This window comes from Aspergillus niger (genome assembly GCF_000002855.4).
Source record: "Aspergillus niger supercontig An02".
Classification (NCBI taxonomy): Eukaryota; Fungi; Ascomycota; class Eurotiomycetes; order Eurotiales; family Aspergillaceae; genus Aspergillus; species Aspergillus niger.
This window is the reverse complement of record NT_166519.1, coordinates 3,336,906-3,364,833: the sequence shown is the minus strand read 5'-3', so window position 1 is coordinate 3,364,833 and position 27,928 is coordinate 3,336,906. Positions and strand designations below refer to the sequence as shown.

General features: G+C 51.5%; 12 protein-coding genes across 12 annotated transcripts; 5 read left to right on the top strand and 7 right to left on the bottom strand.

The window, feature by feature from the left end:
• Window positions 1-879: 879 nt before the first annotated feature.
• On the bottom strand, window positions 880-1,713 carry An02g13920 (uncharacterized protein; the record flags this gene model as incomplete). The annotated part of the gene is made up of 2 exons (XM_001400486.3): window positions 880-1,580; window positions 1,662-1,713. 2 exons carry the CDS (start codon window positions 1,711-1,713, stop codon window positions 880-882), a joined length of 753 nt encoding a protein of 250 aa, XP_001400523.1.
• A 331-nt stretch (window positions 1,714-2,044) lies between these two features.
• Window positions 2,045-3,199, bottom strand: An02g13910 (uncharacterized protein; the record flags this gene model as incomplete). The annotated part of the gene is made up of 3 exons (XM_001400485.1): window positions 2,045-2,289; window positions 2,357-3,019; window positions 3,124-3,199. 3 exons carry the CDS (start codon window positions 3,197-3,199, stop codon window positions 2,045-2,047), a joined length of 984 nt encoding a protein of 327 aa, XP_001400522.1.
• A 1,585-nt stretch (window positions 3,200-4,784) lies between these two features.
• On the bottom strand, window positions 4,785-5,782 carry An02g13900 (uncharacterized protein; the record flags this gene model as incomplete). The annotated part of the gene is made up of 2 exons (XM_001400484.1): window positions 4,785-5,391; window positions 5,460-5,782. 2 exons carry the CDS (start codon window positions 5,780-5,782, stop codon window positions 4,785-4,787), a joined length of 930 nt encoding a protein of 309 aa, XP_001400521.1.
• A 400-nt stretch (window positions 5,783-6,182) lies between these two features.
• On the bottom strand, window positions 6,183-7,598 carry An02g13890 (uncharacterized protein; the record flags this gene model as incomplete). The annotated part of the gene is made up of 3 exons (XM_001400483.1): window positions 6,183-6,399; window positions 6,454-7,392; window positions 7,465-7,598. The coding sequence occupies 3 exons, from the start codon at window positions 7,596-7,598 to the stop codon at window positions 6,183-6,185; spliced, it is 1,290 nt and encodes a 429-aa protein (XP_001400520.1).
• A 369-nt stretch (window positions 7,599-7,967) lies between these two features.
• Window positions 7,968-10,532, top strand: An02g13880 (uncharacterized protein; the record flags this gene model as incomplete). Its single annotated transcript, XM_001400482.1, has 4 exons — window positions 7,968-7,993; window positions 8,050-8,083; window positions 8,156-8,496; window positions 8,558-10,532. 4 exons carry the CDS (start codon window positions 7,968-7,970, stop codon window positions 10,530-10,532), a joined length of 2,376 nt encoding a protein of 791 aa, XP_001400519.1.
• A 544-nt stretch (window positions 10,533-11,076) lies between these two features.
• On the top strand, window positions 11,077-13,931 carry An02g13870 (uncharacterized protein; the record flags this gene model as incomplete). The annotated part of the gene is made up of 10 exons (XM_001400481.3): window positions 11,077-11,150; window positions 11,237-11,264; window positions 11,379-11,443; window positions 11,495-11,529; window positions 11,587-12,743; window positions 12,808-12,962; window positions 13,001-13,079; window positions 13,474-13,666; window positions 13,782-13,825; window positions 13,863-13,931. 10 exons carry the CDS (start codon window positions 11,077-11,079, stop codon window positions 13,929-13,931), a joined length of 1,899 nt encoding a protein of 632 aa, XP_001400518.3.
• Window positions 13,932-14,258: 327 nt separating this feature from the next.
• On the bottom strand, window positions 14,259-18,440 carry An02g13860 (uncharacterized protein; the record flags this gene model as incomplete). The annotated part of the gene is made up of 3 exons (XM_059746774.1): window positions 14,259-17,572; window positions 17,633-17,803; window positions 17,855-18,440. 3 exons carry the CDS (start codon window positions 18,438-18,440, stop codon window positions 14,259-14,261), a joined length of 4,071 nt encoding a protein of 1,356 aa, XP_059600143.1.
• A 2,434-nt stretch (window positions 18,441-20,874) lies between these two features.
• Window positions 20,875-21,613, bottom strand: An02g13850 (60S ribosomal protein eL21; the record flags this gene model as incomplete). The annotated part of the gene is made up of 4 exons (XM_001400479.3): window positions 20,875-21,199; window positions 21,315-21,362; window positions 21,434-21,501; window positions 21,578-21,613. The coding sequence occupies 4 exons, from the start codon at window positions 21,611-21,613 to the stop codon at window positions 20,875-20,877; spliced, it is 477 nt and encodes a 158-aa protein (XP_001400516.1).
• A 271-nt stretch (window positions 21,614-21,884) lies between these two features.
• On the top strand, window positions 21,885-22,829 carry An02g13840 (40S ribosomal protein uS4; the record flags this gene model as incomplete). Its single annotated transcript, XM_001400478.3, has 6 exons — window positions 21,885-21,898; window positions 21,965-22,002; window positions 22,078-22,096; window positions 22,175-22,273; window positions 22,359-22,592; window positions 22,652-22,829. 6 exons carry the CDS (start codon window positions 21,885-21,887, stop codon window positions 22,827-22,829), a joined length of 582 nt encoding a protein of 193 aa, XP_001400515.1.
• Window positions 22,830-23,099: 270 nt separating this feature from the next.
• Window positions 23,100-24,122, bottom strand: An02g13830 (uncharacterized protein; the record flags this gene model as incomplete). Its single annotated transcript, XM_001400477.1, has 3 exons — window positions 23,100-23,521; window positions 23,610-23,829; window positions 23,901-24,122. The coding sequence occupies 3 exons, from the start codon at window positions 24,120-24,122 to the stop codon at window positions 23,100-23,102; spliced, it is 864 nt and encodes a 287-aa protein (XP_001400514.1).
• A 415-nt stretch (window positions 24,123-24,537) lies between these two features.
• Window positions 24,538-25,884, top strand: An02g13820 (uncharacterized protein; the record flags this gene model as incomplete). Its single annotated transcript, XM_059746773.1, has 2 exons — window positions 24,538-24,671; window positions 24,735-25,884. 2 exons carry the CDS (start codon window positions 24,538-24,540, stop codon window positions 25,882-25,884), a joined length of 1,284 nt encoding a protein of 427 aa, XP_059600142.1.
• A 606-nt stretch (window positions 25,885-26,490) lies between these two features.
• An02g13810 (uncharacterized protein) lies at window positions 26,491-27,631 on the top strand (the record flags this gene model as incomplete). Its single annotated transcript, XM_001400475.3, has 6 exons — window positions 26,491-26,497; window positions 26,707-26,719; window positions 26,805-26,915; window positions 27,001-27,133; window positions 27,196-27,253; window positions 27,318-27,631. The coding sequence occupies 6 exons, from the start codon at window positions 26,491-26,493 to the stop codon at window positions 27,629-27,631; spliced, it is 636 nt and encodes a 211-aa protein (XP_001400512.3).
• Between the last annotated feature and the right edge of the window lie 297 nt (window positions 27,632-27,928).

The following is a 27,928-nucleotide window of genomic DNA, read 5'->3' as shown; positions in this document are numbered from 1 at the left end:
ACCCACAACTACCACTCCTTCCACATCCCCCCATTATCACGCTTCCTCCGCTGCACCATCCCAATCTCCGAACCCATCCAGGAGAAATCACATCACCACTACCACCACCACCACCAGGCATTGATCCCCGGTCTACCACACGAGCAAAAGTTCAATCTAATCCTCCTCGACCCACCATGGACAAACCGCTCCGTTCGGCGCAGTGGTCATTATCAGACGCAGTTCTATAAAGGATGGGATCTTCTCACGCAACGCATACGTGATATATTGCGGGGACATTTGCAATATGATAATGCTTTTGACAGAGAAGAAGGCACGACAGATACTAAGGCCCCGATAGCAGCGATCTGGATCACTAATTCCGCAAAGGCACGGAAAACAGCCTATGAGGCTATTCGGGGTGCTGGGCTTGAGGTCTGTGAGGAGTGGGTTTGGCTTAAGACGACTATGGATGGGAGGCCGATTACGGAGGTGGGTGGGTTGTGGAGGAAGCCGTATGAGGTCCTTGTTATTGGGAGGCAGGTGCGTGAATCCTCTGAGGATGGGGATGTTGTCAGGAGGGTTATTGCGGCTGTTCCGGATGTGCATTCTCGGAAGCCGAATTTGAAGGAGCTGTTTGAGAGGATGTTCTTTAGCTCTCTGGAGGGGGGTTGTGTGCCGTATAATGCTTTAGAGGTCTTTGCGCGGAATCTGACTGCTGGATGGTGGGCTTGTGGGGATGATGTTCTTAAGTTCAATTCGGAGGAATGGTGGGTTGATGATACTGAAGAAGGCAAAGATATGTGAGCTTGATATACTCATACAACAACAACAACAAGAATCCCCAACTTCATCCACCATATCCGGGTATACAACATCCCCCCTTCACTAACTCGATAATCAGTCAAAAACCTCCCCCAAACTAACAAGACTAAACCTCAAATCTCCATCCCCGCTCCCCTTCTCGACCTCCAAGAACCTTCTTACCCCCAACTGCAAAGCCCTCTCACTCAACGCATCCTCCCCCTCCTCAAGAACCCCCCTAACCAACGGCCCCTTCCTCCTCCCATCCAACTCCCACAAAGTCCCATCCTCACCCTTCACAAACGCCACAAAATGCAAGTCCACCGAGTCCTCGGCCGCCGGCGCATCCGTATCCCCCAGTTTCGCCGCATCGGCATGCGCACTCTCCAACGCCTTACTCTCATACAACAGATCCGCGCGCTGAATCGGCCCCAAACCCTCCGCTTCCTTGAGCAGGTTATCTAGATCGGACCCAGGGGTGATGTGCTTCCGCGGCGTGCCGTTCGACACGGCGTGCAGGAGCCCGATTAGCCCGCAGGCGTTGCGGATGGTTTGCTTGAACCACATGACGGGCTCGTTGGGACCTGAGCCGGTGTAATCAGGGAGAGGCGCGTCTTCGGTTCGGCGGGTGGCTTCGTAGGCGGCGGAGACGGGGAAGACGAGGAGGAGGGCGTAGGAGGGGCGGGGGATGAAGGCGAGGAGGTCCGGGCTGTCGATTGACCACACGTCTGTGAAGCCGAGGGTTGGGGAGAGGCCGAGTTGGCGGACGAGGTGGGTCATTACTTCGGGGTTATTTTCTGTGGTGCAATAATAGTGGTGATAATGGTTAGTTGGTGTGGTTATATGTGGTGTTTTGGGGGGAGGGAAGGAGGGGGTACCGAGGGGCACGAAGGCCTTGTTGGTTTGGGGGGCATCTGCTGTGTCGGTCATTTTGGTGCTGTGTAGATTGTATGTAGTGGTTATGTTTGTTGTTGATCGGTGGAAAGGGTGATACTGTGAGGGGTGAAAGAGAAGTGTAAGAAAGTTTGCGATGGATGGCGCGCCGTGAGGGGTTGACGTCGTTGGTGTTGCGGGGTCGATGGAAAGTTCCGCTCCGATATACTTTGTAGTTGGTCTGTAGATTAGATCTACATCAACAATAGAAGTATGTGTGCTCGCTTCCAGCGCTACTTGGGTACATGCTTGAATCATGGTAGTTTAGTAAAGGCTGATCAAATGTAGTATCGTAATTCATCATTCTTCTAGCATCTAGTAGCCTCTATCAGTTCGGCAGCGGCTTCTCTCCCCGCTTCAGTGGCCCGAACACATTCGACCAGAGTTCACTGGCTTCACCCAGGAAATAAGTTAAGCTGACATCCGCCATTCCAGCCTCTTCGTCTCCATCCAGTGTCTCCAACTGCGAGATGATGTTCTCCAATCCGAACGCCTTTCCAGTCGCCTGAGTTGCACCCGCCTCGAGCATGACGTTCACAATGTGCACATGGAAATGATAATACGTCGGTTGATCTATACGACACATCCAAATCAGTAACCAAATACCCCCAAACCCATAGCGCCAGAAAGGGAGACTTACAGTGCACATAAAGTTTCAACTGATCCGTCTCCAACTGGGGATACACCCTAACCGTCTCCTCCAACAGCCTCTCCCTCAGATACTTCAACCAAGGGATATGTTTCTTCTTTAGATCCCTCAAGGACCAAATATCCCTCCTCATAACCAGCGCTAGCAAATGCAACGATCCCATCGTCTTCCGATCCCAGTTCAAATCCGGCAACACCAAGAACCCTCCCTCTTCATTCCCATCATGTCCCTTGTCCCGAAGAATCACGTCCTCTTGCTCCGTCCGACCCTCAAGAATATTAAATACCCAATTCAGTCGCCCTTCCTCGCGCTTCACGCTCATGTACGGACGAATAGAGTCGCGGTATATCTCCGGTGTCTCGGTGACCATGCGAACAACTTGCTCGGAGTACTTCTTGATGTGCGACTCAGTGCAGGGCCAGATGAGGTTTATCTTGAGGTCCGGGGGTTGTTGGCTTCCTGGTGCTGAGTGCGAAGAGGCTAGGTACCATCGGTAGATGTCGTTGTCGCCGAGGTTGTTGACATCGGTGATGGCGGCGTGGAAGGCTTGTAGGGCTTCGGGGGTTTCGGTCGCAAAGGCGGCGCGTTCAGCAATTAAAATGCCTTGTTGGCCGTCGATGGTGCCCAGAATGGCGATGCGGCGGCCGCTTTGGTCTGTGGGCTTGAGTTAGTGTTGTTGTGTTGCTGGAGCGGTCTTGTCTGAATGTGTAGGGAGGGGTGATAGAGGGGCTGGTTGGCTGGATGGTTGGGTTGCTTGCCTTGTTTGAGGAGTCTGCTCACCTCGAATTTCGAGATGAGTGCCTCCGGTGAGGCCTTCACATCGTTGGTGGACATTGTTAGGGGTCTGTTTGAAGATGAGGGGTGTCTATAGAATTGTTGAAGAGAGTTGATTCTATCCCAGGATATTTGTTCTGGCGGCAGAATAATGAGGGCGGTCAGGCTTATCTATATAGATTCTCTATCGGATCGTGGTATTGGCTTGGCTCTATGGACAGCTATCTAGATAGTTGGTGTTATAGAACTTCTCCCGCTGGGTATATCTAGGCATGCACAGCTGGCCTGGTGCCCCAATGCTGGTCCTTGAATTTGGTAGCCTCCCCCAGCTGATCGCAGTTTGCATAAAGCGACCCCTCGGAGCTTGGACGTCCCCTTCCACCTATGGCCTGCCGCTAGTGTCACGGCTCTAGCATAGCCCTTGTCCGTACATGGTTGGTTGCAGTAGGCTGGTGGTGTATCTTCGTATATGCAGCGAGGAACGCATCGAGTAGGGGACTTTGCGCGTGTGCTGACCAGGTCGATTAGGGAACCTATCCAGTGACGAGAGAACGCAGTCCTATGCGGACGCAGAGTTTGCAGTCCTCGTACTGAAATGATATTGTTCACTGTAGGCCTTGCCTCAAGTAGACGGCTGCTTTTCACTGTCAGGAGTCGTATGCATCTACACTGCATTAGCCTGAGGACGACCTATGGAAAATGATCGACCTACCACTTCAGCAAGCTTGATCCACTCCTCCACTCCCTTAACGAAGGTCTCATCTGCCGCAGGCACAAACTCATGTCCCCAGACAACATATTCATCAAATGTGCCTTGCTTCTCAAGGACCTTCACAGGTTCTTCTGGTGTGATTTCCTCGACCTCAACGTCGGCGCTTGTACGGGTAGTAGGCATCGTACGGTCTGTGGGGATTGCAATGACACCTAAATCGATTTGTTAGCGAACCATTCAAGGATTGATGTGGCCGGGCAAGTCTCACCCTCGTAGCCTTCGGGAATCGCGACTCGGCGGCCCCTTAGCTTGCGGCCGCGGAAGTAGGCTGTTTGCAGGTTCTGATCTGTGAAAAATGAGCGTGGGTAGCGAATTGCCGGATGCGAAGCAGTCAGTGTATACCTTTCTCATCAGAGGTGGGATTCCAGTAGCGGCCTAGAGTTTCAACGGGGCCATCGTGGTGGATGCGACAGGGCAGGATGTTCGGAGTGAATTTATCGGTTGGTGTCTCGTTGGACGAGTTCTGGGCTGGTTGGATGGCGAACATCTTGAAGTGTATCAAGCGGAATTAAGTATGATACAGTCTGAAAATTGTGAGAGTCCGAAACCCGTGTAGGTCATCCACTCGAACAAACAATCGTGATGTAGATGTTCAGTATGATGTCGGCAAGGATTGGTTAAGGCAACGCGACGCGTAGTCGCGAAAAGAGCGGTTCATTCCGCGGTCCGCTTTAGTACCAACCGGCGGGGAGCATTGATTGCGGCATGTCCTTAGTTGATAGAAAAGACTTACAATGTACATTTCTACAGCTTCAGTAGTTGAGTATAATGCTTGTCTAAATTCTATTTACTTATATCTTCTATAGATAACCTTCAACTTCATGAACTTGGGGTATATCGAACAGAACCAGCCATTGCATCCGGGAAACCGCATCACCTCTTACGGGTCTTCTTCTTCTTCTTCTTCTTTTTCTTTTGATCATCGTCTTGGTCTTTCTTTTCGACAACTACTCGCACAGGCCACTTCTTGAGATGTTCCCGCTCGAATGTGTCCTTGTCCCGCCGGTACAGAAGCATTGTAGCCCTAGCATCCTCCACACTAGAATGAGCGCCATCCTGGATTTCTAGCCCAAGAAACTCCGAAGCCAACATCTTCAGCCTAGGGGAGCCGCCGCCAGCAATCTTTCTGTACGGGGGATGTTTGCTGGTGTCTCTGATGTCGCGCTTAGGGTGGCTGAGAAGAAGAGCGTCCAAGTCGTTGCTGACCGCATGTCCCACGAGTATTCGCCCATCGAGGATATTGATAACGTCTTTCTGCACCTGCTCGAGTGTTCGTGCCTCCACCATATGCTTCGGAAGGATGCCGCTGACATGCGTCCGCCAGTCTGTAACCATTTCCTTGGGTCTCACGTAAGAGTCGTATATTTGTTCGCCGTTGAAGTTGACAATACTGACTCGCGCGAGAGCGGAGTCGTGATCTGGATTGGGGCCAACGCCCACCATTTCGCAATCCATCGCAACATATTTTCCTAGCTCCGCGCTAATAGAACGTTAGTAGTTATTACAGAGAAAGAACTCTCGCAAAACAGCAACAAGAGGTGTGCTCACGTAGGTGAACGGCCTTCATTAATCTTCGGCTTTGATTCCGCAACAGCGGCCGTAGAATTCCTCCGAGAGATCGACTTCTTTGTAGGCTCCTCGGTGCCATTCTCGCCGCCATCAGTACCGTTCGTAGACATCTTCTTTCTCTTGGTTGAGACCGGTTTGCGCTCAGGTTTTTGTTGTCCGTCGACAGTTTCTCTTTTCCGTTTCTTTACCACACCATTCTCCGTCTCGCGGTCTGAAGGTTTCCGTTTCGTGGCGGAGACGCTTTCCTTTTTCAGCGTCCCCTGGAGTTTCTTCCAATTGCTGGAGAGGTTTTTCAAGTCCATTCCAGTGATAGGCCTCAGACTATTGCATGGTGAAGGGATCTGAGAATCCACGAGGGGCCGGAGAAAAAAGATGGGCGTTGCGGAGACTGGCCCGGCAACTTTCCAAAAGCAACCTTAACGGTCCGCGCTAAAATTTCGGAAGGGCCCACCTACAAGTCTCGAACGCTGCGAAGTAGATATTGCTGTCCGACATGCGCAGTGTATTCTACAGACTATTTACGGAGTTTATATATGGTCTTGGTGGGTAGAACTACGAGAAGCACTGAGACCTGGCTATAGTCGTGAAGTTCATGGATTTAGTTGAGGCTCATACAAACTTTTTTATGTCCAGCACTAGCCCATATTACGTGGAATCTATCTTGAAAGAACCGACACAAGCAAACGCCAAAAGAGTAAATATTTACAGACCCGGAATCTTGAAGTCCTTGTGAGACCACTTCTCTGTCACCTTTCTCTTCGGCTTCTTTGCCTGCGTCACCGGCTTGCGAGACTCCAGCTTTCCCTGAACCACCAAAGTGCGGAATCGGTCGTCAAGCAGGTTGCCCTCGGGCTTGAGCAGACGCAGAGAATCCTGCAACTCGTCCGGCAACACAACCTCCAGAGGCTTCTCAGGAGCGCTATTGATTGGATTAGTAGGGTTCAGAGCATAAACAGACGAGCAGATCACTTACTATAGCTTTCCACCAAGCGGTTTCCGACGCAAAACGGTATCGTCACCTTCCTCGGAAGAGCTGTCCTCAGAATCGTCGGCACGAGCAAGCGCCTGTGCTTCCACACGTTCGGCGGCCTCCTTAGCATATGCGGCCTGTTCTTCCTTCCTCTTCATCTGTTCTTCCCATTTGGCCTGCCTCTCTGCTTCCTTGCGTCTCTTTATCTTGTTCCTCTGAGCCTTTGTTTTCCGCTCCGGACGCTTCTTATTTAGCCAGTCTGGCTTCTCATATTCACTTTCAAACCCTTCCCATGCGCTCTCATCATCCGACTTCACCATACCATCATCGTCTTGGGCTTCGGCGATTAAGCGCTGTCTTTCCTCCTCTTTACGCTCTTCCTCCAGGCGCTTCTTTTCGGCTTCAACTGCTTTCTCCCCCTGCTCCTGCAGCAGCCGGTCCCAGTCCTCAAACGTGGGGTTGTAACTTATTCCGGCAGTAGGCTTGCGTACCGCGGGAACCGGCTTGCCATTCGCGGCGAGCGAGATCGGAGCCTGCTTCAAGGTTACCGGTTCTACCTTCGGCTTCGGTTTCTCCAAGAAGTCGAACTGAGGGTCATCCAAGGGGGTGGGTTCCTCTGCATCTCCCCATGGATCGTAAAGGTCATTTTCAGCGGGCTTGTTGACGGGGTTGCCTTCCTTAGCCACCTGCTTCAAGCGCAGCCAGTCTTTCCTCGTAACCCAGTCGCTCTTTTGACGCTTGTTCTTCGGTTCAATAACACCGTCGGTGACCTTGGAGTTGGTGCGCTTGCGTGTGTCGAGGCCTGGGATAGCGGAGCGTTGCGCCAAGATCTCTTCCGACTTCAAAGGCTTGTGCTTCTTCCGGTACGCATCACGGATCTCTGATGAACCTTTGGTGTCGATGACGAACAGCTCATCGGATGGCTTCTCTGATAGAAGACCACTAGCAGAAAGCGACCAAAGTTAGCTTGTTGTGACCAACATTGGCGGTGGAGTAACATCAATCCTTACTTACCCTTTGATCTCTTCTTCCTTCAGAACCCGAAGGCCTTCCTGAACCTCATCGATATCGACATTCTTGCGCCAGGCCTTCTTGCCTTTGCGAGAAGGCTGCTTGTATTGCTTCGGTGCACTGATAGCCTCAGACATCTCGGAGGCTCCACCGGATTTTAATCGGTGTGCAGTACTCTTGTAAATATTTGATCTTTTTTTCGGAGTACTAATTTTCGAATATTCCAACCAAAATTCTGGACCCGCTTACCTAAGATTGCGCGGGGCGACGCTAGTGCGGTTGTCGCGCTAAGGCTCTGCGCGCCTATCGCGGGCCAGTGACGAACGCCGCTTCAGGACTTGACCTTGCTTTTCACCCGCGTCGGTTCCTTATCGACTCTGGTCAGCCTGGACCAAGCAGTCCAAAGCGTTATTATATTTCGTGTCTATTGCGCTTTGTCGCTGTATTATATTACCATTTGTTTTTGATCAATTTGTCGCTGTCAGCGGCTGCAGAATTGCCCAGCCATGCCTGTCGTCAAAGGAGGTGTCTGGTAAGTGCATAGTTGTTATGCATGCTTCATTGCTGCATTTCACTAACTGTGGTTAGGACGAACATCGAGGATGAGGTGCTTCGCGCGGCGGTATGTTACAGCTAACCCTTGTCCGAAAGCTGACTGGTCTGCGATTGGCGATACTAATGCTGCATATAATAGGTCTCGAAGTATGGTCTCAACCAGTGGGCGCGTGTTTCCTCGTTGTTAGCAAGAAAGACACCAAAGCAGTGCAAGGCGCGATGGGTGGAATGGCTGGATCCCGGTATTCGCAAGGTTGAGTGGTCGAGGGAGGAAGATGAGAAGCTGTTGCATCTGGCCAAGTTGATGCCGACACAGTGGCGTACAATCGCACCTATCGTGGGACGGACGGCAACACAATGCTTGGAACGCTATCAGAAGTTGCTGGATGAAGCGGAAGCGCGTGAGAATGATGAGCTTGCTTTGGAAGGTCCTGGCGCAGAGTCAGCTGCTCCCAGTGCTGACGACGTGCGACGGCTACGGTACGACTCCGGACATGACACGCTTTGCTAGCTTCTTTTTCCATTTGCTGACACTACCTAGGCCCGGCGAATTGGACCCCGATCCGGAATCTAAGCCCGCTCGTCCTGATACCATTGACCTCGATGAAGATGAGAAGGAGATGCTGAGTGAAGCTCGCGCTCGTTTGGCGAACACACAAGGAAAGAAGGCGAAGCGGAAGGCCAGAGAACGACAATTGGAAGAATCGCGACGACTTGCAGTCCTTCAGAAACGACGTGAACTCAAGAATGCCGGCATTAACATCAAGGTCGTCACTCGCAAGCAGGGTGAAATGGATTATAACGCCGATATCCCATTCGAAAAGCCAGCAGCGCCCGGATTCTATGATACGATGGAGGAAGAATCCCGCAATGAGAGGCAACGGGAGATGTTTGATCCTCGCAAACAGCAGCTCGCCAACAAGCGAAAGGGAGATCAGGATGACGAGGCGGAGCGGAAAAAGAGGAAAAACGACAAGAACAGCAACTCCGCGGCGTTTGCTGCTGCTGCTCGGGCCGGCCAGATGCAGAAGATCCGAGAGGCGGAGCAAAGCAGCAAGCGGAGATCTCTTGTGCTCCCGGCTCCTCAGGTTAGCGAAGGTGAAATGGAGGACATTATCAAGATGGGCATGGCAGGTGACAGAGCCAGTAAAATGGCAGGAGACGAAGAAGGGGCTCGTGGCCTGGTCGGAAACTACACTGGCATTGTCGGTGGAACTCCCATCAGAACACCCCGCGCCCCGCCAGAGGAAGATCACATCGCAAACGAGATTCGCAACATCAGAGCTCTGACTGAGACCCAATCGTCGTTATTGGGAGGCGAGAACACTCCCCTACATGAGGGAGGGTCTTCTACTGGATTTGATGGAATTGCTCCGCGCCGTCAGCAGATTGTTACGCCTAACCCGATGGCGACACCGTTCAGGCAAGCCAATGGCGTCGGTGCAACCCCTATGAGAGGTGGTGTTGGGCCTGGTGCCACTCCTTTGCGGACCCCTCGGGATCACTTTGCTCTGAACCAGGCAGAAGGTGGGCAGCTGATTGGAAGCACCCCCCGAGATATCAAGATGCACGAGAACTTCATGCGTCAAAGCATCCGCAGCAAGCTGGCGGCTCTGCCAAAGCCTAAAGAAACGGAATGGGAGCTGGAAGAGCTTCCTTCTGAATCCACGGAACCAACGGCAGCTGCTGAGTACGTGGAAGAGGACTCCGCTGAGCGCGATAGAAGGGAAGCTGAGGCCCGACAGCGCGCCGCAGCGGCCGAGTTCAAGCGTCAGTCACAGGTGTATCAGCGATCCTTACCTCGTCCGAGCGTGCTTGATATCGATGCGATGATGGAACGGGTATCTCACATCACTGATCCCATCTCCAGTCTTGTCGCAAAAGAAGCTGCGCTTCTCATTGCACACGACGCCCGCAAATTTCCTACCCCCGGTGCTAAGGTGGAGGGCAAAGCTCGCAAGCTGGAGCAATTAGATGACAACCTCATGGAGCAAGCCCGTGCGGCTATTGCAGCGGAAGCCGCCACATCCGAAAAGCAGCAGGAGTGGCAGGAAAACTTCGACGAGCAATGGACTACGAAGCATTGCAGCGCGCTACCAGGACTTTCTAACTATGCTGATGATGAAGAGGAGGATGTATACCAACAAGAACAGCGGATGATTGCAGCGTTTGACAATGTACAAAACTCTCTGCTGGCCACGGCAGAACGAGGCAACAAGCTGGAGAAGAAGCTCGCTTTACATTACGGAGGCTATCAGAACCGGGCGAAAATGCTCCGGACCAAGATAGTGGAAGCCCACACAGCCCTAGAGAAGACGGCGGATGAGCTGGATGCCTTCCGCACTCTACAGATTTCGGAACAGTCCGCTCTCTCGCGGAGACTTGAGAATCTGAGAGATGATGTGGCATTCGTGATGCGCAGAGAGCGGGAAGCTCAAGACTTGTATAGAACCCGGAAGGACGAGCTTGACGAGCTCGTGGCAGGAACAGGGGGGATGGTTAATGGGTGGCATTAAGTGACTCAAAAAACAGATACCTAGTTTGAATTTGAATCTGCATTTCAGCAGCTCAAGTTGTAATCTTACTTTCCTATATATAGACTACCGACGTGTTCTGTTGGTTCCTTGTTGTGTGCTCCCACATTGTACTATTCAGCGGGTAAATATACTGATGCTGTAGTCTACTACGAAGGCTTGAACCGACCTAACGCAGTCCATACTCTATATTGACCGGCACGATACTAACTTCCTGGTGAGTATAATTCACACGTCCAGCCTGCAAGCAATGTCATGGTGAGCAGGGCGATATGGACGATTGCAACTGCTGCAGGCTGCAGCACCAACCCGACGGATCCATGAAGTAACCGGCGCAGCTGGGGATGGATGGATGACCAAAGCGGATGGCAAAAATCTAAGGCGGTCTCTTCCGGTGCATCGCAACGGAGAATCCTCCATCACCTCCTACGATCCCCTTTCGCGTTTCCATCGCGCAATTCGCTCCACATAGCGATTTCATCTAAAAAACCTCTATAGATACATTGAGAACTACCCCTTCTTCAACATGGGCGGCAGGGACGAGGCCACCGGGACCCCGGATCCCGTCGAGAAGGGGTTTGCCACCCTCAATACCATCCGGTAAGTCGATGAAATATTCCTTTGAATTGATTATTGGGCCTAGGGGTCCTGCTTTTCTCGGTCGCATCAACTAATCAAGGCGATAGGATCGGTGTCAAGGCCATGGTGCAGAAGGTCAGTTTGTTCGTCGTGATCTTTTGCGGTGCGGCCGTGAAAGTCACATGATACCATCTTTATACTGGATCGGTTGCCAATATCGGAATGATTACTGACTGGTCTTCTGTGTAGGATGGAGAACTACGAAAAGCAGAAATCCTCTCGATAAAGCAGCGGAAAGATGGGCCTTCTTTCTAGTATGTTTCCTGTCCCTTTGGAGTGTTGTGATATTGTACTGACCATGCCAGCGTCCACTATGTCGACTTCAACAAGCGTCTTGATGGTAAGTTGAGCTTTAGTGATTGAACTACCATGCCGCTCATACTCACTGCGCACCTAGAATGGATTGATTCCGGAAGGATAGATCTCTCGCATGAGGTCGAATGGCCTCAGCCAGAGAAACCAGAGAAGAAAAAGACCGGCCCCGGCAACAAAGCACCTAGCAAGAACGCCCAGAAGCGTGCCAGAGCCGAAAGTCGGGACGTATCAGCAACGCCAGATCTTCTGACGGGAAAGAACACCAATGTCGGCAAAGCCCAGCGTCCGTCCAAAGCGGGCGGCAAAGAGAACCGCGACGAGACCCCTGTGAACCTCTCCATCGGAGGCTCAGAAGCTGTCTCCGCAGATGGAACCCCCAAGCCTGACTCGGATGATGTCGACATGATCGATGTTGGCTTTTCCAAGGATGAAAAAGAAGAAGCGAAGGCACTAGGTCTTATGTCGCGCGAAGAAGAAATCGAAAGGCTACGCACTAGCGGTAGTATGACCCAGAACCCGACGGAGATTCACCGTGTGCGAAACTTGACCCGTCTCCAAATGGGCAAATACGATATCGAGCCTTGGTACTTCTCGCCATACCCGGCATCGTTCTCCGATGCAGACGTCGTATACATTGACGAGTTCTGCCTGGGATACTTCGACAACAAGCGCGCCTTCGAGCGTCACCGTTCCAAATGCACCCTCGTGCACCCACCCGGAAACGAAATCTACCGCGATGACTACATTTCCTTCTTCGAAGTCGACGGCCGGCGTCAACGAACCTGGTGTCGCAACCTCTGTCTGCTGAGCAAGCTCTTCCTCGATCACAAGACACTGTACTACGACGTCGACCCCTTCCTGTTCTACTGCATGTGCAGTCGAGACGAAACAGGCTGTCATCTCGTCGGCTACTTCTCCAAGGAAAAGGACTCTGCGGAAGGCTACAACCTGGCCTGTATCTTAACCCTCCCTCAATACCAACGCCGCGGGTACGGCCGTCTTCTCATCTCCTTCAGCTACGAGCTCGGCAAGCGTGAGGGAAAGCTCGGATCGCCCGAGAAGCCTCTCAGTGATCTCGGTCTCCTCAGTTATCGACAATACTGGCGAGAAACCCTCGTGGAGCTTCTCTTGGAAACCGGCCGGGAATCCGTCAGCGAGCACGACCTCTCAATGCTGACTTCCATGACGGAGAAAGACGTCCACGAGACTTTGGTTGTTTTCAATATGCTCAGATACCATGTACGTTCTCTCCCACTATCAAATTTTCCGACAGAACACCTACTAACCAATCATTGCTATATAGAAAGGAAACTGGGTCATAGTCCTAACAGACCAAGTAGTCGAAGAGCACAAGAAGCGTCTCGAGAAGGAGAAGATCAAGGGCGTTCGCAAGATCGATCCCGCCCGGCTGCAATGGAAACCGCCCGTCTTCACTGCGTCGTCCCGTACCTGGAATTGGTAGGGTTGCTTAACTGATGCGGTTATATTCTATGCAGCAAAGTATGGGACGGGAGCCGGGAAGCCGGGAAGCCGGGAAGATTGATTGATACCCTCATTTGGAGTCGGTGGTGTAATGTATGTTTCTATGTATGCTTGTTGCTGGTTACGGAGGTCTTGTTTTTCCTTTTTATTTTTTCATGGGTGTATGGATGTTCTGTAAATTAGATTACTACTAGTACCTTCGAGGGGAGTTTTGTGGATTAGCATGGGATGGATGGATATATTTAGCGCTAGCAGGGTCGGTGTTGTGGAATTCATCCTTATCAGTCAGTTACTACTACCACTTACTATCTTAAAAATGAATGCCTCGTATACATTTATTATTGAATGTGGCGTAATGCTGTAGAAGTGCCAGCAAAAATTGCGAATGACCATGCAATGATGCTTTTCGCAAGTTTCGCAGCTCATTCCCTTCCATCAAGATCTTCAAGCAACTCTAGCTGACATTCTACTGCGAATTCAGTCGCAGCTACAATTACGCCTGACGGAACAACATATAACGTTAAAGTATTCGAATGCACACCTCAGCACAAAAGCTAGATACACGGTTCTGCACGTTAACACAAAGCTCCCGCACCATTTACCCTTTCCCAGAATCTTGGCTCCGGTTCCACAAGCTATAGAAAAAAAGAAAGAAGGGGATCCAATGGCTCAACGACGATGTATGATCGACGGAGCAGGTGAAAGCGACAGGGAGATAGAGAAAGGGGGAGAGTGAATTGAGAGTAGGAGGAGAGAAAGGGAGTTTGTGAGTGAACTGCATTGATCATGATACAGCACCGCACAGACGGGATCTGGGAGGTCAAGATTCGAGAAAGGAGGTAAGGATAACGGGTACGAGCAGATGGAATATTGTAGGGGGATTCGGAAAGACGTGACATGGGTTGGTTTAGACCCCCGGAGAAGACAGAGATAAAGAAGCATTGAACATGGTGGTAGCGTGTATGAGAGTTTGTATGGAAAGGTAGCAACCGTCCCGCTCAACTAATGGCGTATGTTACTTTGTGAAGAGGGGGAGGCGTTGACAATATGCGCGCGCAGGGAATATGGCACGGTAGCAAGGAGAAACATTAAAGGAATACTGAAAAATTTCAAACCAAACCCAAATCCATCGGATTCCCTCGCAAGCGTAGCTAATCATTACCGAAATGTAACGCTCAATGAATTTCTGAAACCCGGCAAAAGCCAACACAAGGCTAACAGCTGAAACTCGAATCATGAGACTTCACTCCGCATGGAAAAGAACGATTGACTTCACTGGGATCCGCTGAAAGTACGGGGTCCCCAGGATGCAGTCCGGGACTGACGTCGCGGAGAGCTGCTGCCGTTACTCTGCTGAGACGTGGCAGGCTTCTTTGCTTGTGAGGCGGTGCCCTCGCGCGGTTTCGTAGTCTTTCGAGGCTTACTATAGCCCGAAGGGCCGCGTGGGCGGGGATTGTTTGCCCCTGCCTTTCGAGGGAGTGTCATGGTCTTTGCTAGAGCCGCACCGGGGAAGCGGATCGAAATCCTTGTGTTTCCTGCGGAATCCCTATCGTTATATCCAACGAAGAAAGGCTCAACACTGAGAATCTGCATCGACTTCAAATGCTTGGACCGCAACCGGGACTGCGAAGGTGCTCGCGCAGCCTGCCACGCTGCTGGAGGCGCTCTGGTTGGGACCCTGACGACTGGTAGAGACCCTACTTCACGGTCCTCAAAGATTTCCTCAGCTTCTTCAACTTGCTTCGCACTTACTTCACCGTCTCCGACATGAAGCTCGCCGTTGCAAGGAAGAGAGACTGAGACTGAAGCAATATGCAACTGAACATCAAGAGGCTCTTTGGTCGCTGATGTGACCGCCAGCGCATTTCTCTTTTCGGGTATCGTCTTCTTGCCAAAAAGAGTGTTTATTTTCTCCTGCCAGGAAGTGGCCGTTGTGCCGTGCTGTGGGCGCGGAGGGGCAGCAACCATCGAGGCAAAGGTGGGAGGCGGTGGAGGCGGAGCGATGACTTTAGGAGGAAGCTTGACAATGGGTTTCGGCGCAGGGAGATGGACCAGAGGCCTGTTCGAGGCACCAGTATAAACTGGGTGGTTTGACATTTCTTCAGGGGGAGGCGGCGAAGTACTCCGGAAATAATCACCTTCATCATTCGTCGGCTTCCTCAGATGCTCCGTTGCTTGAGGGAAGAATCGTGAGCTTCGAACCGGAACGCTGCCGAGAGGACGAGCAGGAGTCTCAGTGAAAGGCAAAGAGCTGACGGTGGGGTCAAATCCAGGAAGAGGATTTGGCAGAGGTGCGGTGTTGTCTGCTGATTTGGTGATTCCAACAACTTGTCTCTGCCCAGCCTGGTCACCGGTCCGGACCTGCTTCCAGGTTTCGTTGAAGGTAACAGGGAGTGAAGAAGATGGGCCGTCACGCATCGAATCGTACTCGTTACGAAGCCTCTCGTTTTCCTCTGCTTCACGTTTGGCAGCGACGGCATGGAAATTGTTCCAGGCCACTGTTTGTTGTTGCCGGTGTGAGTGCTGCGAGCTTGGAGGTCCAATAGGCCCGGGACGCAGCATAGGATTTATATTGTCGTAAGAGACATGCCTAGCTTCCGGGGACGGTAACGGAGAGATGGATACACCATCCTGTGGAGATCGCGAGGGAGCGGAAAAGGGTTGAGTCGCCGGGGCCATGGGTGGCTGATCAAGACCTAGATGACTGCGTATGGAGATATCTCTCCCTGGGAAGCCTCCAAGGCTTTGCTCGAAGATACCGTTGCCCAGCGTCTTGTCATTGCTAAGAGGCTTCCAAGGATTTGAGATGGCAGGAGGTGTCGGTCCCACAAATTTTGGATTCGGGGACCAAGGCAGATAGGTGTTGGGTGTAGTAAGATTGCCTCTCCACTGGGAACTTTGTTCATCAACTTTGGTCTCCGGCAAGTTTTCTGAGCTTGCTGTTTGAGCAACAACAGGTTGCTGAGATCCGTTCGGCAGGCTAGTCTCTTGCTTGGGCTCACGCGCTGGCGAAGAGGTGCGTCGCGCAGTGGCCACCGATGGTGCTTTATCCGCATTGCCCCTTTCCCTATCCACAAGCTTCTTCACAGTGTCCGGATGGTGGACCTTCATCATTCCATATTGCTTCGGCTCCCCGCTCGGTTCAGGTACTGGAGGCTTTGGAGGAGAATGGGCAGCTTGCGCGGTAGCTTGCGTGATATTTGCCTCGGGCTTACCAGCATCCAGAGACTCCTTACGCCTTGACTTTGGCTTTTCGGGCGGAGGACCAAGCGCCTCGAGCTTCTGCCGGATCCGTTCACGCTTCGCAGCCTCTTCCCGCTCCTCCTGCTCTATTCTCCGCTGCCGAGCTTCCATCCTCTTTTCCTTCATGATGCGTTCTTGCATAGCGACAGGGTCTTCCTGAGGCGGTTGGGGCACTGGTGCCTGTTCTTCAACTGGTGGAGCAGTGGGTAACTGTGCTGTTCCGCCCGGCACATTGGTCATCCTGTCTTGCACATGTGCAGCACCTCTTGAAGGCCAAGGACCAGGACCACGTCGGGAAGGCGAAATATCGCGTAGAGAAGCTTCCTTGGGAGGTGGCATATCTCTGGATGGGATTGCCGCTTCAATCATTCCGTTTACCTGTGATCCTCTCCTAGACTCGAACACTTTTTGGGGCACATCGGGTCTACCAATCGACATCCGACGCCCAAAGCTGCCACTTCCCCCGCTCACATTAGACGATGTCCGACGCCGTGTCCAGTGCATACCATCTTGACCGCTCGATCGGTGTGTCTGAAAAGCGGGTGAGGGCTCCGCTGGTCCACTTTGTTCACCTTGGGCAGGCCTCTGCAACACGGCAGGGGTACGGTAACTCTGCTCAGCGCGCCAAGGTCCTTTCCTCGTGTCAGGAGCAGGTTCATAGCGGCCGGATCGAGAATTGTAGAGCTCCCGGGTCCCAGACTGCATCTCCCTGTAAGATCTGTTGAAATCGTCTGCAGCAATTTCCTTTGGAGGCAAAGGACCACCGGGACCGTCAATCGGGTGAGGTTCTCGAGCAGGAGCCCGCATCGGCGGTTGGACCTGGATTGGAGGAATAACTGGAGAGATCTTCTCAACCGGTGGCAGAGGTGCCCAAGGCGACTTGACGGGCGGAGGGGCTGGACTTGTGGATAGTAAAGGAGATTTATCATTCGGTCCCTTTGCAGCAAGACCGGCATTCTTTGCTTGTCTTTCTGCATTTGCTCCAAGTCGAAGCACCGTGGGGTTTGGTCCAATAGACGTCGTAGGTTTCGGTATGAATTTTGGCGCTTCCTTGATGCTTGCTGCTTGCTCCACTGGAGGGAACTCCCTTTTGAAATCATCTGCCACCTTGTCTTGGCTGGGTACTGGGGCGGATGGCGCAGGCTCTTGGTTGGTGAGATTTGTCTTCGTGCCATCGGTCCACTCAATCGTCTCAGGAGCCCAGTCATCTTCATCATCGTCTATATCAGCCCATTTCGCTTCGCTCCCCCCGCCATCTTCCTGTATCCTTGACGTCATATGGATCCCGTACTGTTGTTTCAACTCTTCGTCGGTCAAATGCTTGGGAGGCGTTTGCTGGACGGCTGCAAGGACAAGATGGTTAGAAGCAAATCTCGGTCAACTGGAAAGCTCGTAGTTCTTACGCCGATTCCTATTCCAAACTTGATTCGGATCCGGACCAGCTCCACCAGGCTTGGCTGCACCTGTTCCCATTTTCGATAACGAGTCGCGTAGGCTGCTGGTAGTCTTGACGACCAAGCGAGGACGGGAAGTTGGCGGCGGCGTCCCCAGAGGGGTAGTCGAAGTCATAGGGGCTGCAGTGAATCAGTATTTATCCCTCTGTATTACACGTGAATGTAAAATACCTTTCTCAGAAGCCTTTGTTATCGGGGGAGTTCCCGGCGCCTTGGGAACAGAAAACTTGGCAAACGTAACCGGCTTGAAGGAGGTTGGCTTCTTCGAGCCGGCACGGAGTCTGCCCTCTGTTCGACTGGCATCGGACTCTGAACCTCCCTGAGACGCTGTGTCTTCCCCAGCATCTGACCCAGATGTTACTCCATTCATCTCGAGCGCCCGTGCGGCGACCGGCAAAGGACCAGACTTTGGGGTATCCTGCGTCGGGTTCAGTAGGTATGTTGCGAGGTCGTTGTCGGCATCACTCACGCTCGGCGTCTGATCGGTATCTTTTGTTTTGTTCTCTCGCTCTGACTTTTCGGTAGTTCCCGTTCCTTGTTCACCCTGTTGGTCACTCGCGTTCGTCTCCGGTTGTGTCGTTGTAGCGGTGTCTTTGAACTCCCCCGCGTCCCCTCCAGCAGATCTCTTGTCGGTAGTGCTCGCAGGAACGTCGGAAGGCGAAGGTTCGCCGCCCGACAGGGTTTGGTCTACCACATCGTGGCTGCTCTGCTCTGCCATAACAATTCTTGAGTCTGTGAGGCCAACAGGTTGCGACATCTGTTAGACAAATGTTCTGAAACTGTAAACACGGAAACAAGTGGCGACTGTAATCCTGAACTTATGAATGCATGAGAAGGGACGGGCTGAGAATATACCTATGGTCAGGTATCAAGAATCGCCACGGTTGAACTGTAAGCTCAACTACTTGAGCCGTAAAAGCTCCGAACGACCAGGTGGACGGCGGAGAGGGGACCAGTGTAGGAGGCTGGTAACCAAGTGAATGTCGAGGCGGATGGGCGGGGCGTGAGAAGGCTGGCAGTATTATGGTAGAAGGCCGCTGCCCAGAGAGAGTCCCGAAAGGGAGGTTCGTGACGAAGGAGGTGGTGCTTCTCGGGATGGTGATCGGGTGATGGCTGCAGTCATGGACGATGACTTGACGGTTCAGGTTGAGGCACTAAGGCGGGCTGCTTTCGGTTAGCGCGCTGGCCTCCCGCAAACCCTGTGGCTGGAGCCGCGCTGGAGTTACTATTCTTCGCGAACCGAACTACTGTGCTGCTCCTGGACCGATTCACTTGTCCACCCCCTGGAGAAGGGGAAGAGGACTCACTTATTTTTAGGTGTCTCTCCAGTAACTCCTTTCTTTTTCCCCGTTCATATTCACCATATCTGAAATAACTCTCTACTGTTTCGGAGACCCTCCCTTGACAGGTGGTATATCGACCTGCCGAAACGGCACCGGACCGCATTCCCGGGGTACTAGCCTCCTGCCCCAGCAAGGAAAATGTAGCTGTTTTCAAACAAACAGTTCCAAGAAGGAAGCTGGCAATAAGTTTCATGTGTACAAACTGTCAAGTCTTCCTGGCATAACTTCACTACCGGATCTGGTGACTATGGTAGCATCGACATGGTTAAAGGGGCACTAATAATGCAGGCACCATAGGCTACTGCGGACTACTCAAACTGCGGCCTATCCTACTAATCAACTATAGGGATTTCACGGAATAGTTACATTAGTCAACCTAGACTGACTAAGTCCTTGTCCTTTAAACTGATTAGCCAGCATGTACACACAGATCTTTCTGTTGAAGATACTTGGGCCTTTCCACACATGCTCGTCCGGATGTTCAATCAGGTCACTAAAGCGGATAGTTCTGACTCCTAACAAATCTGCTGTCCATGTACGCTATGACTCTGAGAAGGAGTACCAGCCACTGGCCCATTTCCTGACCCCATCTGCACAGCAAGACGATTGCCCAAACGAACCCTGAGTTGATAGTCCTATAAGTTCCATCTTGTCCGTCGAAGTAATTGACAATGCTAGCCTTGGGCTCACGGTCTCTGAATTATCCGATAGTGCTGCCTAATGGCGAGCCGATTGACACATGTCGCATTCAAGAGCTTAAGGATAAAGCATAGCATCTCAATCATGCAGATATAATTGGCCACGCTACCTATGTATGCTGTGACTAACGACTCCTGGGGAACTACCGAGCACATTGGTCTTGGAACCTTATAATCACGGATTATTACAGCTGTTTGCCTGACGAAACTGACATTCAATCTGAGCTTGCTCAGTTGAATGAGATTTAAGCACTTTACTGATAGCGGGCGTATGATCTAGTAGTGTAATAATAGCCTTACCCAGGGAACCTTTCTGTATGGAATAGAACAGCCGCTAAGGGGACAGGGAAAGTAAAGGAATTCATATACCTTGACAAGTACGTAACTCCAAGTTACTAGTAGACGTATATATTTCACTCGTCAAGCTAGTAGCGGTCGACGATGTATCACTAGTACTATGATAAGTTCAAGGCACAGGGTAGGATCATGAATGAACCCGGCCTGCACGTCAGTGATAACCTGATAAGAGTAAATTACTGGGGATAGAGAACTAATCTACATACAGCAAGTGAGGAGCGATGGTGGACAAAAATTACCGGGCGGAGGCTCATAATAGCACTCAAATACTATATCCACTGCGGGGAATCGAGGAAAGATGGGTACTACGTATCCAGATTCCAGAGATACGACTGATAGCGTAAGTCAGCCCTACGTCTACAGGTTTGATGTGGCTTTCGAATAGGGAGGCTACGTCTAATGTCCCAGGCTGGGACTGGAACCGGGCCAAATCTACTCCATACGTCACTCGTCGTCCATGGCATGCTGGTGCAGGTCGTAGATACCGTGTTGTATAGGCTTAAAGCATCCAGCTGCAGATATCAAGGACTGGGTTCATGGGTTCTATTGTGTTGTGTCGAAGGGGCCATATTCGCAGATTTTCGGTATTTGGCAAAACGCATGGATATCATTTTTCGAACAGGGAAATGGAAATTTTGTTTTTTTCTTTCATTCCGGGGAATCTATGCACAGGATTTAGATGTGATAGAACATCTGGGAACCCTCTGTTTCGCTTCGTCTCATTGCAAAGGCCCACCCTAAGTTTGAAAAACCCAGAAACACCAAACAACCGCATCGACCGTTTTTGATTCGTTTAGATGTGGGTGTCGTAGGGGATGGGGGTGATGGTCTCGGCAGCGGTACCCTCGACGAGGTGAGCCTCACGGGGCATGGCGGGCTGACGCTTCAAGTGGAGGTGGACACCCTGCTCCTTGGCCTGGCGCTTCTTCTGGGCGTTCTCCTTGACACGCTTGATGAAGTCCTCGCGGGAGCGGGAGTGCTTGACGTGCTCGATGCGGACGTTGATGCGCTTCTCGAGGTAGCGGTTGCGGACGACCTTGTAGAGGAGGACACCGACGGAGGACTTGGTCACGTTGTAGACGACACCGGTCTTACCGTTGTAGACCTTGTAGGGCATACTATTTCCAAATGTCTCAGCAAACCAATTCTTCGCTCAAAATTTCGAGAATCCCAACACGCAAAACCCTTCATGTCGGAATCCCCATTATTGCACCGGGCGGAATTTGTACTGACCCCTTCTGAACGGCACCGTTGACCTTGATATCGACAATGTCGCCAACCCTATGAAAAAAATATCAGATCCTGCTCCTTGACGCAAATATTATCCAAATCGGCGAGAAATTTCGGCGTACCGGTAGGTCTTCAGGTAGGTCGACAGGCGGATCTGGCCGTTCTCCTTGAAGTTACGGCTGAAGGCATACTGAAAAGTTCGTCAGCGCTCGCGTCTCGGGCCAGCGAAAAGGTGCTGCAAAAATTCCTGGGTAAAATCGACATACCCGAGTACCGGCTCTCAAACCGTGCGAGTGACCCATGTCGGCGGTGTTGGTGGTGCTGGTGTTGAGAACTTGTCGACGTCGAAGAAATGCCTCGCTATGCCGCCCGTCGCGATGGTGTAGACTTCTCGGGTGCTTAGTGCGGCCGTTCTCCGCCGCCGAGGGCTAGCCCTTGCGCTAGTCCGCTTCCGGCTCCACCTTCGCTCGCTTAGTTCCCTTCTCCAAAACGCATCTTCAACTTCAGATCTTCTGCGATTTTCGTGAAGTTTGGTGTGTACGACAACCTCGCGACAAGCCGCAATCAGCAGTCATGGCCCCCGTCCCGTGAGTATACGACCGGCGATCAACCACATCTGTATCGCATCATTCTAATGGCAATTTTCTCAACAGCCGCGTTTACTCCAAGACCTACAAGGTCCCCCGTCGTCGTAAGTAGCCTTATCAGTCTTTGCAAAAATTCGAGACTTTGCGACATTGAATCTTGGACTAACATATCGGTATAGCTTTCGAGTCGGCCCGTCTGTTAGTACTCTCCGGCCACTGATCAGAAGCGTGCTTCTGTTTATGTCGTGTGTTCCCATGTCTAACTGTCATCGCTAGTGACTCGGAACTGAAGATTGTCGGCGAGTACGGCCTGCGCAACAAGCGTGAGGTGTGGCGTGTCCAGCTCACCCTGTCCAAGATTCGTCGTGCTGCTCGGTATGCGCACCCCACTTCGCATGGATCATCGACCTTGAGAATGGCCAGGAGAAATTGATGGAACAATGGCTGACTGTTAGAACAGTGAGCTTCTCACCCTCGACGAGAAGGACCCCAAGCGTCTTTTCGAAGGTAACGCTTTGATTCGCCGTCTGGTCCGCATCGGTGTCCTCGATGAGTCCCGCATGAAGCTCGATTACGTCCTGGCCCTCCGCGTTGAGGACTTCTTGGAGCGTCGTCTTCAGACTTGCGTCTACAAGCTCGGCCTTGCCAAGTCCATCCACCACGCCCGTGTCCTGATCAAGCAGCGTCACATCCGGTATGCGCATCCGATAACTTTTTCGCCCGATGACGCCAAGTTGCTAACTCGAACAACAGTGTCGGCAAGCAGATCGTCAACGTCCCCTCCTACATGGTCCGCCTGGACTCCCAGAAGCACATCGACTTCGCCCTCACCTCCCCCTACGGTGGTGGCCGCCCTGGCCGTGTCCAGCGCAAGAAGGCTGCCGCTGCTGCCGGTGGTGGTGACGACGAGGCTGAGGAGGATGAGGAGTAAAGGATTAAAAATTGGAGTACGGACGGGTTTCGTTAGCCAAAATAAAATTGCGGGGCTCCGTTATGGCTGCAGCATAGCGTATAACGTTGTACGATCATGCGATTCCATGAATGAACTAGTAGCCTACGGCTCGATTCCCATACCCATTGGTTCACTAGCTGTAGTAAATCCCTAAGCACCTAACACCTAAGTAATCCTGTATGGCTTATCCACCGCAAACGCCGTATCCCCAGAACCAGTATCATAACATCATGCCCGCGTCTGTCGCCCTCACCCTTCAACATCGAGTAGGTTCTTGAGAGTTTCTTGCGCACTCCGGTACCATCTTCCCGTTTCCACCAGCCCGTCACTTTCGCCTTCTTCCTTCTTCCTCTTGACTTCTTGGGCCTGTGCAATCGCTTCTGTCTTCCGCCGTTCTAGAACACTTAGTTCACGCTCCACCGCCTCGGCCTCTCGTGTCTTGCGGGGCAGAGTATTCTGCACGGCAGCAAGTTGTCGATCAAGAGCCGCAAGCTCCGCCTCCCGCTCAGATAGGAGACTCAACGTTGCAGGAAGAGGGAGATTTTGCGAAGCTGGACCGTTTGCGTCCGATCCTTGTTTTGCACGTAGCTCGGCAATAGTGGATTCGAGATTTTCGATCGACTCTGGAAGTGTTGAGAGTTGGCTCATTTGTAGCTGGACATTCTTGTACCCTGTCCACGGATTTTCGATCGTCAGTACAGTCCTTGACGCGGTCACGGACACAAGCCGTCATTGCACAAAGGACGAGGGAGCACTCACGATTCGCCAGATCCCTACCCAGCTTCTCCATTTCCTCCACCATGGTTCGAACTTCCTCTTTGCGGGCTTTCAGGTCCGCCTTTACTTCCGCCAACTGCGCTTCCATCTCAACGTTTTCATTGTGACCAACCACGAGGGGCGGATCACCCACGATCGCACGCAAGAATTTCTCCTTCGTAACTTGCTCAACGTAGGAAAATCGCAACTTCGAGAACAATTCCTTTACATGTTTTGTCAGCACAAATAGGTGGTGTTGCAGAGCGACCCCACATCGGGAGAGCAGGTTCGTACTTTATAGTGTGTCAAGTCCGCTTCCAGAGAAGCAGGTGTCGGGGTTTCAAATGTAGATACATCTGACCTGCGTTTAGACGGTGATGAGCGTCTGGTATCGGAGTCAGGAGAAAATATCGGCTCGCTGATGCGGAGGATGTTCAATTGTGTTTTTAGGTCGCCATTGTCGTCTTCCAGTTGCTGCAGTTGCTTTCGTGCTTCTGCAGGTGTTAAATCGGCCATTGTGTCCTTGCCAAAACTGAAGAGTGGCCCAATATCCCAAGATATGTAATTTAGATGGCAGTTGTAAGGGTAGCTCTGCCGCGTCTTCGAATCAATGGGATGAGGGGTGAAGGCAAAAACCATTCATTATCGCGCGTCGGCAGAAACATTGCGGAGGTAAACAGATTCGCCGGACCCACCAACTTTATCGGCCAGGCGGTGAAGTCACCGGTCAGCAGCGTCAATATCGCCGCATGTATGGCTCTTGCCTCCCAAATTTGAAGACAAGACGGCGCTTTCCTTTCTCTTTATATATTCACTATCGGGGTTTGAAGAGATAGTTTTTGGATGTACTACCTATATTAGTATGATATAAATATCATTACTTCCATACTTTTACCCTTCCATCTTTGCTTCAGTGCCACGGTCCGACAGCATGCCTCCCAACACCGGAAAAGCAATCGGCGATCCCAGCGACGATGCCTACGTTGCACAGGTGCTCGCACGAGAGGCACGAGACAGCTCTCTGAGATACTCGGCACATGGATTGGAAGCATACATGCCCAAGAGGTACCAAACATTCTCTACCGGAGACACCACGACGGTCAATGAGCTGACGTATTATTGCTTCAGGCCTACAGGTGCCGCTCCTAAACCAAACACACGATTCCTCCGACATATAATCCGAGAGACGGACAATCACAATACAGCATTGAAACGGAAAGAAGAACGGGAGGCCAGGGAGCGAATGCGACAGTTGCGGAACCAGGCGTCATCCTCTTCTGCGAACGATGCGGACCGCGATCAACGTCGCAGTCGGCGTACGTCAACCGATCGAGAAACGCGACGCGATAGAAGACGGGATCGTGAGGACAAATATGGCTCTAGTCGAAGGAAACATAGGAGTCGCTCTGCATCGGTGGAGAGAGATCAATCGCATAGGAGCCGACGGAGGCGTGACGGTCAAGATACCAATGACGACCGGCATAGATCCTCTAGAAGGAGCCGTCGCAATCGGTCCTATTCTCGGTCCAGGAGTCGATCACCGGAAGATGATCGGGATGTTGACTCTCGCAGTCGTCGCCGACGGTATCGCAGCCGCTATGAATCGTCGCGATCACGTTCGCGGTCCCCAGGAGCATCTGACAGGCGCAGGACTAGAGATAGCGAGCGCAGGAGTCACCGCAGTTCTCGTGAGAAGGAACTATCTAGAGAAAAGAATACATCGACAAGCAAAGAACCATTCTCGACTCATGCGCCATCCAAGGAAGAAACGCCTTTGGATGACGAGTCGGATCCTCTTGAAGACCTTGTCGGACCCCTACCGGCGAAAGACAATGATCATGGGTATTCTGCGCCGATTCGTTCCCGCGGTCGCGGTGCCTACAAGCCCAACATGAGCAACATCGATGCACACTTTGCCCCTGACTACGACCCCACTACGGATGTACATTTGGAGGAGGATGATGGGCAGGCGGGTAGCAGGCCTACCCGCCGTCCCGTCGCTGGTTTAATGACTGGAGATGACGACTGGGAACTTTCTCTGGAAGCTTTGCGTGATCGGGCAAAATGGAAGCAGAGGGGCGAGGAGAGGTTGCGGGAAGCTGGTTTCAGTAACGAATTTGTGGACCGGTGGAAGAGCAACACCACCTCCACGCCAGGAGATGACTCGGAAGGCAGGCTAGAGGATGTGAAGTGGTCGAAGAAGGGCGAGGGGCGAGAGTGGGATCGGGGCAAGTTTGTTGATCAGGATGGGCATATTGACGTTAAAGCTTCTTGGTGACCTTAGAATTTGGAAGTTCTTGGATACCTATCATATTGCAACTCACAGCTGCCTGGCGATATATAGATAATTTCTTGCAATGATATCCACTGATACGGGCTAGTAGCTTGTATCTTTTCTTTGAGCATCGATAAAGTCAACCTCTGAGTACTACTCGTAGTACTACTAGTAATCACTATAGATTGAATACTACCTGTGGGGTTCTAGTCTAGTAGTAATCAGTAAGTCCAGGCCTTTATCAAAACGCTAGGGAAATATATTTAATTCCCGAAGGATTCTCAAGCCGCATACCAACCACTCTAAGAAGCAACTACTATGCAGCCTACAATAACCTCTCCCGACTTACAGTTTTATAATCCATGAATAGAAACTTAATGAGCGCCTATTCCTTTCCCTGTCACTTAAAGTATATCCTATCCATAAAACCCTATTTTCTCAGGCACAAAACAACGGCACTTGAACGCCAAGACAAGCCCCTCACCCAGTTCCGCACTTTTGTCATGAGTGCGGAATATCGCAATACTGTTGCATAATCAGCTGAAATGGCCTCATCGCGGGTAACAATGAGTGGATAAAACGCGGTGCTCTTGTGTCACAGTCCAAGACATGATTGGTAAGATATTAGACAGGCGTATGGGATCTTTCTGGTTTTAATTGAGTTGATTGGTGTATGTTATAGCCGCTATCCGATGGCGGAACTTGGGGTCTATATTTCATTATTATCGGATACGGACTCGGATAGCAGCTGATCTTCTTACCATCACCCCGCTTGAGTGATATTACTGCACTTCAGTTGCTATCGGACAACATCTAGGATATTAGGGGACAATCAACTGTACGTTGCAGTTTAGATCAGAGACAGGTTAAATCAGCAGTTGAGTGAAATACTGTCTTGAATCAACGTTATATACGCGGAGCAGGCGCATCTCACTTGTGTATCTCCGACGAAGCTTGAGCTCAATGACGGATCAGTTTGCATATTCGTATCCCTCGCCTCTAGAGGGGTATGAAAACCTAGAACCACTGCCTGAGTAAGTGAGGTGGTCTGCCGGACCAGATAGTCGAATGGATGAAAGGTTATTTTACGCATTGAGCCTAACCCATGGCATAATACAGTGAGAGAAACGAGGATGGGAAGTCCCTCAGAAACCCCCAACATGGTGTTCTGAGTAAAGCTTACGAGGAGTTCCCGGACCCTCTCACCAAAGGTCGTCGTGGGGGCTTCGACATTCATATTTATCACTTCCAGGTTGGTGGAAACTTGTGTACTAGGCCATCGTAGATTTTTGGCTGACTTTGCATCGTCAAAAGAACAACCCTGATCAGGTCGCTTTTGCAAAAGCTCTGTGGGAGAGAATTAGGCGTGAATGTGAGCATTTATCCCCTTAGATAACAGGTTGAATATCGTGTTGTAACAATACTAACTTGAGTAGTTCCCGAGTTACGGATTTATCAGTTCTTCGACAGGCCAATAGGGCCTCATCCTGTGGCCATGTTCGAAGTCAACCTTTTCACTCCTGCACAATTTGGCGCCTTTGTGCCCTGGCTTGTTGTCAACCGGGGACCCTTGAGTGCACTGATCCATCCGAATACGGTGGAGACCGAGGAAGAGCGAAACCACACCCAACGTGCTACATGGCTGGGTGAAAGAATACCTCTCGATTTACGGTTATTCAAGCTGATGAAAGAGGCACAGAAGAGAAAGGAGCTCGAAGCGGAGAAGGCAGCGGCAGGGGAGAAGTTATGATTGCGGTGCTCTGTTGATCCGTGCTCGACTTCGGTATGATGTTGGCTTCTATGTAATTAGTAGTATTGCTTCGAATGACTTCGACTTTTCGAACCCGGCATGGATGCTAAGAAGGCTTGTCTGTTTATGGTATCCAATAACATGTTAGCATATGAGCATTCTCTGGACCTGAGCGACATAAGGGTAATGATAAGGCTAGAAAAGCATTTGCAGGAGTTATGAGCCAGTATACACACAAGAAACCCGAATAAACCCACTCAGTGAGGTAATTGTATATCCGTATCTGTTGAGAAGCAA